Source organism: Notamacropus eugenii, chromosome X, assembly GCF_028372415.1.
Source record: "Notamacropus eugenii isolate mMacEug1 chromosome X, mMacEug1.pri_v2, whole genome shotgun sequence".
Taxonomy (NCBI): domain Eukaryota; kingdom Metazoa; phylum Chordata; class Mammalia; order Diprotodontia; family Macropodidae; genus Notamacropus; species Notamacropus eugenii.
The window spans coordinates 102,288,585-102,299,810 of record NC_092879.1 but is presented as its reverse complement, the minus strand read 5'-3'; the positions used below and the strand labels follow the sequence as shown (position 1 = coordinate 102,299,810).

Here is an 11,226-nt window from a genome sequence, read left to right as displayed (position 1 = left end):
GCAAAAAGTTTAAGTAAAACATATATTATGACCAGATGGAACTTATACAGGGAATGTAGGCCTTGTTCAGCATTACGAAAGCTATCATCATAACTGACCAAAACAAAACCAGCAAGAAGCATCTGATGATCTCAATAGATGCAGAAAACCCTGACAGTACAGCACTCATTACTATGTAAAACACCAGAGAGCATGGGAACAAATGGAGCTTTCCTTAAAATGATGAGTATTATCTATCTAAAACCAGCAGCAAGCATTATTCACAATAGGGATAAGGTAGAATCCTTCCCCATAAGATCAGTCGTGAAGCAAAGATATCCGTTACTGCCCCTATTCAGTATTGTACTAGAAATGCCCAGCATAGCAATAAGATCAGAAAAAGACATTGAAGGAATAAAAACGAGTCATGCGGAAACAAAACTAACTCTGTAGATGATATGATGGTATACTTGGGAATCAACTGAAAACATTAGCTGAAACAGTAAACAGCTTTAGCACAGTTGCAGAATATAAAATAAACCCAAGTAAGTCATCAGCATTTCTATATATTGCCAACAAAGTCTAGCAGGAAGAGGTGCAGAAATTCCATTTAACATAATTGTTGACAATGTAAAATACTTGGAAATCAACCTGGTAAGGGATTAGATGGACGGAATTACAAAATACTTCCCACAATATATAGATCTAAACAGTTGGAGAAATATTAATTGCTCTTGGGTAGGCTGAGCTAATATAATTAAAATAACAATCTTACCTAAGCTAAACTACCAAAGAGTTATTTTATAGAGCTAGAAAAAAAATTAATTCATGTGGAAGAACAAAAGGTCAGGAATATGAAGGGAACTGATGGGAAAAAAGACTGAAGGAAGGTGGCCTGGCCAAGCCAAATCCTGACCTGTTATGGCGGTGATCACCGGAACAGTCTGGCACTGGCCAAGAAACAGGGTGGCAGATCAGTACGTAGCAGTAAATGGCCATGGTGAGCTTGTGTTTGATAAACCCAAAGATCTCAACTTTGGGGGTAAAAACTCAACATCTGACAAAAGTTTCTGGGAAAATTGGAAAGCAGTTTGGAAGAAACTAGGTGTAGACCAACATCTTACACTGTATACCCAGAGAAAGTCAAAATGGATATAGGATTTAAACATGAATAAAGGGAACATGGAATGTTTTACCTGTCAGATCTCTGGATAAGGGAAGAGTTTATGACCAAACGAAATAGAAGGATCACAAGAAGTAAAATGAATAATTTTGATTCCATGAAAAAAGCTTTTCCACAAATAAAACTAATGCTGCCAGAATTAGAAAGAAAATAGGAAACTGGGAAATAAAACATTTTACAGCAGATTTCTATGATAAAGGCTATACAGGGAAACTGAAACATTATAAGAATACAACTCATTCCCCAATAAATAAATGAATGCAGTTTTCAGAAGAAATCAAATATACTGTCACATGAAAAAATATTTTATATCACTACTGATTAGAACAATGCAAATTAAAACAAGTCTGAAATACCACCTCACACTTGCCAGATTCGGTAGCGTGATAGAAAAGGAAAATGACAAATGTTGGAGGGGATGTAGAAAAATTGGGACACTAAGGCAGTGTTGGTGGAGTTGTGAACTAGTCCAACCATTCTGGAGAACAATTTGGACCTATGCCCAAAGGGTTATACAACGGTTTATACCTTTTGACTCAGCAAAAACTGTACCAGGTCTCTATCCCAAAGAGATCAAGAAAGGTAAAATAACCTATCTGTATAAAAAATATTTACAGCAGTTCTTCTTGTGGTAGCAAAGAATTGGAAATTACTCTTTAATTGGGGAATGGTTTTATGGTCTATTGTTGTGGTGAAATACTATTGTGTTATAAGAAACAACAAGCAGGCTGATTTCAGAAAAACCTGGAAAGCCTTACATGAACCGATGTAGTGAAGTGAACTGAACCAGGAGAACACTAAGGGACACTGTGTGATGACAAGCTGTGAAAGCCTTGGCTGCTCTGTTCGAAACAATGATCCAAGACCATCCCAAGGAGCCATAAGGAAAAATGCTCTCCACCTCTAGACAGAGAATGGATGGACTCTGCGTGCAGAATGAAGCTTTTTTTTTTTTCACTTTATTTTTCTTGTTTTTTCTTTTGCAATGTGGCTAATCTGGAAATATGTTTTGCATGACTGCACATGTGTTATTGGAATTAAATTGCTTGCCTTCTTAAGGCAAGGCGAAGGCTGGGAGGGAGAGAATCTGAAACTCAAAGTTTAAAAAAATGAACGTTAAAAATTTATTTACATGTAATTGGGAAATATTTAATGAAATAAAAATAAATTGAGGGAAAAGAAGAAAAAAAAGGAAAATTTTCAACCAAAAAGGTTAGGTGCCTTGCCTGCTTTTCTGGAGCATTGTGGCCTATGTTTGGGGGGAAGAGTCTCCAGAAGCCTTGTTGTCTCTGCTGAGGTGGCAGCCTGTGGCATCCCCAGACACCCTGGAGTTGCCCTTTTGATCCTCTGGGCTCTGGGTTGTGTGCATCTGTCAGTAAGTATTTGTTTAGTGCCTACTATGTGCTGGGACACACATGTAGCCTCCAGGGATTTGGGGAAGTCTTTGGGCTAGGGAGGGATCAGCCAATTGTTTCTGTGGCTATAGGGGAAGGCTGAGGCCCAGTGTGGAAAAGGCCTTTGCCTTAATCTTCCCCACCCTGTGAAGAAGTAGCCTTAGACAACAAGGCCTCAGTCTCTTGTTTTGTCAATAAGAGCACAGGACTTGAGCGAATTGTCTCCATAGCACCTGGGCCTTCATTACATCTAACTCACAGGATTTTAGATTTCGAGATGAAGAGTTTCCCAGTCATCTGTTGCAGCCCCTGGATTTGAGAGATGTGGGGCCCGCTGAGATCCCAATAGAGTAAATGAATGATCCAGGGTCAACTGTGTAGTAGTTGGCAGTCAGGATGTGAACCCAGGTGTATGATTCTAAAGCCAGAAAGCACCCTATCTCCTAAATCACACGGGAAGGGAATCTGGGGCCCAGAGAAGGGGAGAGCTAGCTTCCTAAGTCTCTTCTTTCTGAGTCAAGTTTCTCCTCTCTGAACCCTCAGTTTCTAAGTTCTTGTCATTCCAAAGAGAAGTCGAATTTCTAGGAAAACAGTGTTGCTCTAGCAAAGCCCTGGGCTTAGCTCTTGGCATTGGGAGCCAGTAGCCTTTGGTTATCTGACATGGCCCCCCCCAGCGTAACCCCTCATCTCCTTATGTCTACACTACTGGAATAGGTGCTGGGGAGGGGGTCTGCCTGCCTCAGGTCTCCCCCTAGTCCTTGGGTGGGGAGGGGGTGGGACAGGAGAAGATATGGGAGGGAGACAAGGGGGGAGAGGAGAGGAATTAGACAATTGTCGGCTTCTTGCCAGGGGCCAGGGAGAACCTGAGGGCTGGATAAATTGGGTCACAGAGCTTAGTAGGGCAGTCCACAGAGTCCACAGTCCCTTGAGAAGCCCGAGGGGCCTGGAGCTCTGCCCTCCCTCGGGCCTGTTTTGGGCTCTAGCCCCCACGTTATAAAAGCCTTTGGGAAGACCCCCCCCCCCCCAGGTGTGAAGCTGGTGATTCGCTGAACCCCATCAGGCCTGCTTGTGACCGTGGTCTCTGCCCTCTCCTCGCCAGGCTGGACTTGGCTCACTTTGTGCCCAGTTCAGGGAGCACGTGACACAGCTGTGCAATAAAAACCCTGAGGATCCAGAGGACACGGTGCCCACTGGGCTCCAAGTGCCCGGGAGAGCCCCAGGCCCGCACCTGGCCTTGGGGGGGGGCCCTTCCTGAGCGGGCTGCTGGGCTCTTTCGTCTTTTCCAAGCTCTCCCCAGGGATCTGACTCCTCCACTTTGTGTGATCAGGCCGAGCTTCATCCAGGGCCCGGGGGAGGCCGGAAGCCCGCCCTCGCTGTGCTCACGCCGTGCCCGCCGCCCGCCCCCCGTCCCCCCTTCTCCCAGGTGTCTTATTCCCTGAGGGAAAGGCTCGAGCTGGAGCAGAAGAGGGGGAAAGCACGCGGACGGGCGGAGTCAGAGGAAGGGCTAGAGCGCAGCCCTCGGACTTCCCTTCCGCTCGTCCTCCCGGAGGCACCAGCGTCACCCACCTGAGGCCCTCAGACCCCGAGCATGCGCATTCGGGCCGCCCCACCCCTGGACCCCTCCCCCCGCCTATCCAGCCCTCGCGCACGCCTCCTCTAGCTCCTCCTCCCGCATCCTGGGCCCACCCCCAGAAGTCTATTGGGAGCCGGTCCGGAGGCGGCCAATCAGAGAACGGTGGGGAGGAGGGGCCTCTTCACCCTTCCAGGGCATCCCCTGCTTCTTCCCGCCTGGGTCCTCGAGTACCCCAAGTCCCCAAACGCCAGTCCTTCCCTGTTGTCCTGGGTCCCCTGCGGGGCTTGCCTCTGACCCCGTCCGAAACGGGCAGCTCGGACCCTGCGTGACATGGGCAGAGAGAAGGCCCCCCAGCCGTCCTCCAGGGCAGGGCCGCTCCCCGTAAGGACCCTAGCTGGTGTGGCTCCATTCTTCTGCCTGGATCCACGGGGCTTGGCACACAGTAGGGGCTTAATAAATGCTTCATTCATTCAACTTACTGTGAAAGTTGGAGCAAAATATCCTCAGCCCAAGACAGCCCCGAGCAAACCCTGCCCCAGGCACGTGCTCTGAAGGGAGGCATGGAAAGGGAATCTTGGGAAAACTTTTAAGCCAGATCCCTAAGTCTCCTGGCCACATCTCAGCACATTCCCGACCCTGGCCTGGCCAAGACTCCAACCCAACCCCCATCAAGCTCTTGCAAAGAAAACAAACAAGGCTGAGAGATTTTATTTACTTCAGTATCTTGGTTTACAAAAAACAGGCAGCAAAATGGAGGCCCTTTCAGAAGGGTGGCTGCCCATGGGCCCAGCACGAGCTCCTATCCCATCCCTCCCATTGTACCTCCTCCCATCACATCCAGCCCCAAAGAGCCCTGACTCCCCCAGGAGGACCTCCAAGGCTCTCCTTACCTCGTCCAGCCCTGGACCTCAACTTCTTCCAACTGACCTAGGAGGGGCCAAGTCTACGCTGAGAAGGAAGGAGGCCAAGGACAGCGGGTAGGGCTGGCAAATACAGGGCAGCTACAGCCAATGTGCTCCCCAGCCAGGAGGTGAAAGGCAGAAGGGCAAGTCCCCTACATGAAAACTTGCAGGACCTCAGGGTCTTACCCCTTCCTTCTCCTCTGCGACCCAACAGCTTTCCCAGCTGCCACAGGATCAAATGTTGATCCTCTCCTCTTGGCATTAAAGTCCCTCCCCCCCCCATTTCTCTGTAGCCTCAGGCAGTTCCTAACACATACCGCCAGCTCTTCAGGCCCTCTCAGAGCCTCACCCATTCACATATAACACCTCTTCCAGGAAAGCTTCCTTAGACCCAGCTGGCCTCTCTCCTGAATTCCCTCTCCAAGTCTTTTCCTTCCTCTTAGCCCACACCTTCCTCTCTAACCTCCTGCAGATGGCAGTTCCTTGGGAAACTGGGGGGGGAGGGGGGGGGCCTGTCTTCCTCCAAAACAGAGGGCAAGACAGTCTGGAGTTAACTCTCTGGTGCAGGGGCACCCATGGCAGCCTGTTTGCTCCCAGGGGTCATGTGAGAGAGGAGGTCCACTACAGGGCACCTCCAGAGAGGTATGTTCTTAGGGAAGGGAGGAGGGTCCCTGAGACACACTGAGCCAGGTCAGTGAATAAAGGGGAGGATTGAGAGGAGAATGGAAGGACAAGGTGATAAAACATCCATGAGGGTTCTGGAACCACTGGGACCCATGTAATGGACCATTGATCACCTTGGAAAAAAAGACAGGGCTGGCCAGTTTGCAAAAAGGAAGACTGAGGATGAAAAGCCATCCTCAGCATGGACAAGCTGGGGTCTAAGGACCACTGAGGCTCCCATGAGGCCCCTGGAGAACCAGGAAGCTAAGTCCCCTGCCATGACAGCAGGAGAGTCACCTAGCCTGTCCCCAAGGAGGCAACTGGAGGGAGCCTGGAAGCAAGGGGTGTGTGTGTGTGTGTGTGTGTGCTGGTCCTCGGCCACCCCCGTGCCCCAACAGGGGGGCAAATTGGAATTCCCAGTGGGAACAGAATGTGGGAAGAGGAATGATTGAGTCTAAAGAGCATCCTTGCTGGCGCCCCCCAGAGGCCTCATTGGCCTCATTCCCCTTTGGCCTCCTGGGCTTGGCTCTCAGGCCTCAGGCAGGGGCGCCACTGGATGGGTTCTAGTATTGGAGGGACTGTCACCCTCCGTTTGCCCACTTGGGGGAGACATTCATTACTAAGTCAGTGTTACTGGGTTTGGGGGACAGAAGTTATGTAGGACATAACAATATCTCTCCTTGGAGACAGCAAATCCAACAGAGAGGAATTAATGTAAATGAAAACCCAGAACATTCACAACTGATAGAAAACCCTGGGTTTTTGTTTCTAGTTTTTAAAAAAGAAAAAAACCCAACAATCTGGCATATGTGTGTATGGATCCCTCAGATCAGAAGGGGCTTTTTCACTCTTCCCCTGAAAGCTACTGGAAACAGGGCCAGGCCACAGGGGACCCCCATCCACATACCACCAGTAATGGAGGAGCGCCATTTGATGGAGCACAGAGAATCAGGTAACTTTAGGGACCCACTCCTGGATCCCCACTCTCCATGCCCTCAACTCCAATCCTCCTCTGCCCTCATTCATCCTCTTTTCCCTTTTACTCCTCCTCCTCCTGTCTCTTGGTGTGTTTTCACATGACACAATAAGGCTCCCGAGGGGCCTGGGGGCCTCCAGCGCCCCAGCAAGGGGCATGAGTCCTCAGGCACTTCTTGAGGTCCTTGTTGAGGAGGAAGCAGACAATGGGGTTGACCCCAGCCTGTGTAAAGCTCATCCACACTGCAGTGGCTAGGTATCGATGAGGTACAGCACAGGCCTTCACAAAAACCCGCCAATAGCAGGCCACGATATAGGGAGACCAGAGCAGCAGGAACAGCAAAGTGATGGCGTAGAACATGCGGCCTAGCTCCTTCTCCCCCCGGAACTCCTCCATGCCTAGGAGGCGCCGGCTGGCTACGTGACCACCTCCCCCTCCGGTGGCCTGCCGGATGCCCAGCAAGGTAGGAGGCAGGGGGCCTCGGCCAAAGCCAGCTATCCAGTTCGCGGCGGCCTGGCCCGTGGCACCAGGCCCATGAAACGTCCAGTTCTGACTGACTGCTGGGATGGTCTGGACAGGGCGCATCTTGCGGTGGCGGTACTCAAAGAGAAGTAGCTTCCCGTACACAGCATGGGTGGCAGCCATGAGAGCAGCCAGCATGAGCATGAAACCCAGTGTGTCATTGGCCTTAAAGTAGCGATGTTCAAAGATGCACTGGTCCTCCTCACGGATGAACTTGTAGGTGCCCACGTCAAAGACTGGTGGGAAGGCCATGGCCACAGAGAGGGTCCAGGCCATGCAGATGACTGCTGCACTGGTCCAGAGGGTCATGCGCTTGGCATAGAAGCGGTGGTGTGCCACAGCCATGTAGCGTGTTACACTGATACAGAAGAGCATGAAGGCAGCATGGAAACAGAACAGCACTGCCATGAAGGCCACCACCTTGCAGCTGAGTGCACTGTAGGTCCAGGCCGAGCCGTGCCGGATGGAAGCCAGTACGAAGGGGAAACAGACAGCAGCCCGCACGCCATCCGCCAGGCACAGGTCTAGCAGGAAGTAGTATGGGGCCTTGTGCAAGGTCCGTTCCCTGAGGACTAGCAGTGACAGGAGAGTGTTGCCTACTAAGCTGACACAGATGATGGCGCCCAAGAGAACCAACTTGATAGAGGTGGAGGCAGCAGTGGTGGCAGCTGGAGTAGGAGGCAGGGAGGACCTGCTGCCGCTGAGGCCGTCTGGCCCAGTGGCGTTGGGCATTATGCCACTAGGAGGCAAGGGCTGGTGATCAGAGAGTCCCTTGGGCTGCCATGTGCTGGAGAGAGCAGGCTCCTCCTGCAGAGACATCACAGATAGAGACAGAAAAGAGAAAGAAGAAAAATGAGAGATGGACCCAGACAGAAAGAGGAGCAAAGATCCAAAGAGAGGCAGAGGATGAGGGAGAGAGTGAAACAAGGGACAGGGGGAGGCATAGAGAGGGAGGGACAGAGAGAGACAGAGACCGAGAGATCAAGGGAGGAAGACAAAAGAAGGAAAAGAGAGGGAGACAGGAAGAGAGAGAGATAGAAAGACAGGAGAGACAAAGACAGATACAGAGAGAGAGAGAGAAGAGAGGTGGAGGGAGGAAGAGAGAGACAGAGAAAGAGGGAGGAAGAGAGAAGGAAAGAGAAAGATACAGTGAGACAGAGAGAAGAGAGAAAGAAAGAGGGGGAGAGAGGGCAGAGAGAAAAAGAGAAGGAGGGAGGAAGAGAGAGGGAGGGAGAGAGAGAGGCAGAGAATGGTGGAGATTGCCAGAGACACAAACAGTCAGACACAGAGACTTTGGTGTGTGCATCAGGGAAAGGACAGACAGAAATGGGGTAGAGCTAGGTTAGTCCAAGCTTCAGCTCTCGACCCCCATAGCCCCACCTAAGGTCCTGGAGCCACAGCTCCCTCCATCTTCAGTATGTGTGTTTCTGGGCTGCTTTTTTTGTGTTGTTTTTGTGGTGATGACTCCAGTATGTTTGTGTTACCATGTCTGGCTCTTTGTGGAGAGGGGGAGCTGTCCTGAGTGTATGTGCAAGCCTGTATTTCTCTGATGTGAGTTTCCACGTGTGTCTTTGTGAGCTCCTGAGGTAAACCTTCTAGAAGAGGTTCAACCATTTGGAGCCAAGAATCGCCTATTTCCCCTCCGATTCTCATCTTCTCCTTCCTCCTTCCCCTTCCTCCCCCGTGGGCATATTGGCCCTTGCCAGGCGCACAGGCTCCCCATTGTAAGAGACAAAAAACCAGACCAGACATAGAGATTCTCTCGCTCACGCTCACGCACACGCGCGCGCGCACGCACACACACGCAGACACACACGCAAACGCACACATACGCACACACATGCACACGCACATATACACACACGCAGACACACACACATGCACACACACGACACAGTGGATTCGCGACCTCAGGACACACGCAGTACTGTGCCAAAGATCCCACAAAGCCAGTGCCCAGACACACAGAATACAGAGATCGGCTGTCACTGCGATGTCTGCCTCCATCTGTACTCACACAATAGGAGACCCGACTCCCAAGCCATCCTGGGTGCGCACAAGCAGCGGGCTAGGAGGTTCCAAAGGGGAGAGGAGTCGGCCTGCCCGACCCCTAGCCCATCTCTCCTTTCAATCAACGCCAGGGACTGGATACCCCCCTTCCCCAATCCTGTCCCACAAGCTGGTAGCTCCTCCCCCACTCAGTGGAGACCGAAAGAGAGTGGTAGAGACACCGGCACCGAGGGAAAAATGGAGCCAGAGAGGGGCGAGGAAGGGAGAAAGCTGGGCCAGCCAAAGCCTGGGGTTCCCTTCAAAACAGCCCCGCGAGGACCTTCTGGGCTTCTGCCCGCCTCCTACCACACAACAACACAGAAGCCAAGCCCCCATCCCACTCCCACCCCCAGCTTGTGACTCTGGCGTGGGCACCTCAGTCACCATCACCCCACAGCTGCGGATCACAGACCTGACCAGACACATGCGCCCGTCCTTTAGGCCTGAGGTCAGACAGGCAGCAGAGCCTTTGTGTCGAAGGGAAAATCTGGTCTCCTTCCCCAACCCACTTCCTGCCCACCCACAGTCACTGAGAACAGCCAGGGATAAAGAGACAGAGAATAACATGGGGGGCGGGGGCGAGGGGGGTGGGGGAAGGGGAGGAGGCACCGATGACCAAGAGTTTCTGCAGGACTCCATTTTGGGGTGGTGGGGGGCAAGCGAGAGAGACTGAGGTAGACTCTAAGGATGGGTAGAGTCGGGAGGGATAAATGGTAAGGAGATGCAGAGACGGGAGGGAGGGGAAAAGGAAGGAAGGAGACAGACTGAGAGATGGAAAGAAGGAAACGGAGAGACAGAGAGTGTAAGGACGGGGGGGGGGGGGGCATAAAACAAAGAAGCTCTGGAGAAGATGGAAGAAGGGGGCACTCCAGAGAGACATATGGGGTTGGCGGCACACAAAGAAAAACCCAAAGATAGTGGGAGAAGAAACACGGTCAAAGGCGAAAATAGAGATGAGAATTAAGGAAAAGATGGGGTGGGGGAACGAAAGAAGAAGAGTCCGACCCAGGACAGACACAAGGGAGCGGGCGCCAGACGCAGACCAAGATGTTGAACAGGACAAGACAAAGCAAGAAAGCGCCCAAATAAACCAAGCCATAAATCCCAGGGAGGCAGAGTCAGAGAATCCCAAAGGAAACCGACACAAGAGAAGGTGAAAGAGACGGACTGAGAGGGGGACAGCTCCAGGAAGGCGGGGGCTATACCTGCATTACAGGAGAGACAGACAGAAGGCAGACAGGAAGGAGAGGCCAAGACGTGGGGAGATAAAGAAACAAACGAAGAGGAAGAGAGTGGAGACAGAGAGAAAGGGGAGACGGCAGGCGCCGGAGGCCGAAATGGAACGAGCCAGAGGCGGCCATGGAAGGCGAACAGCTGGGGGAAACCGAGAGAGCGGCAGGGAGGTGAGGGAGGGGGTGGGGGTGGGGGGTGGGAGGGCAGAGTAGAGTGACAAAGGAAAGGGAAGGAGTCGGGAGAGCGAGGAGAGAGGAAGGAAACCCCCAGCCGGAGCGGGGGTGGGGGGCAGACAGAAGCGGGATCCCTCTCACCTGGCAGCTCTGGGCGCCCAACTCCGGCTACGCGGACCGAGATGGCGGCGGCGGTGGCAGAAGCAGCTGAATCTCCTGCCTCCTTGTTGTGGTCCCCAGGGGGAAGGGCTCTCAAAGGCCACCAGCCTCTCCTCCCCCCCCCCCCTCCCGTTGTCCCGGAGACCAGGGGGCTGCTCGGCTCTTGACAGGGTGGGGAGGGGGGCACACATATATCACAACATTACATGGGTATTACACGTACATCACATGGATCCCACATGGCCCACAGGCCTTGGATCCTATACCAGGCTCCAGCTCTGCCCAAGTCCAGAAGGACTCCGCTTGAGACCAGTATACCCAGGCTCTGGCTCCTACCTCCCTTTTGTCCTAGACCAGAAGGAAACAGACCCAGGACTTGGCTGAAAAAATATGCATAGAAATAGAAAGAGGGAAACCGAG

General features: G+C 52.0%; 1 protein-coding gene across 2 annotated transcripts; it reads right to left on the bottom strand.

Annotated features, from left to right (window-relative positions):
- Positions 1–4,821: 4,821 nt before the first annotated feature.
- On the bottom strand, positions 4,822–10,877 carry GPR173 (G protein-coupled receptor 173). 2 transcript variants are annotated; one of them, XM_072626179.1, is made up of 2 exons: positions 10,789–10,877; positions 4,822–7,999 (listed from the first exon to the last, which is right to left on the bottom strand). In XM_072626179.1, the coding sequence occupies exon 2, from the start codon at positions 7,922–7,924 to the stop codon at positions 6,767–6,769; it is 1,158 nt and encodes a 385-aa protein (XP_072482280.1). In that variant the 5' UTR covers positions 7,925–7,999; positions 10,789–10,877; the 3' UTR covers positions 4,822–6,766. The 2 variants fall into 2 exon arrangements, with proteins under 2 accessions (XP_072482280.1, XP_072482279.1); XM_072626178.1 differs by lacking the exon at positions 10,789–10,877 and adding an exon at positions 9,654–9,742.
- Between the last annotated feature and the right edge of the window lie 349 nt (positions 10,878–11,226).

Excerpts from the sequence above, each read along its gene's own strand:
- GPR173 (XM_072626179.1), bottom strand. The coding sequence starts at position 7,924 with ATGCCCAACGCCACTGGGCCAGACGGCCTCAGCGGCAGCAGGTCCTCC.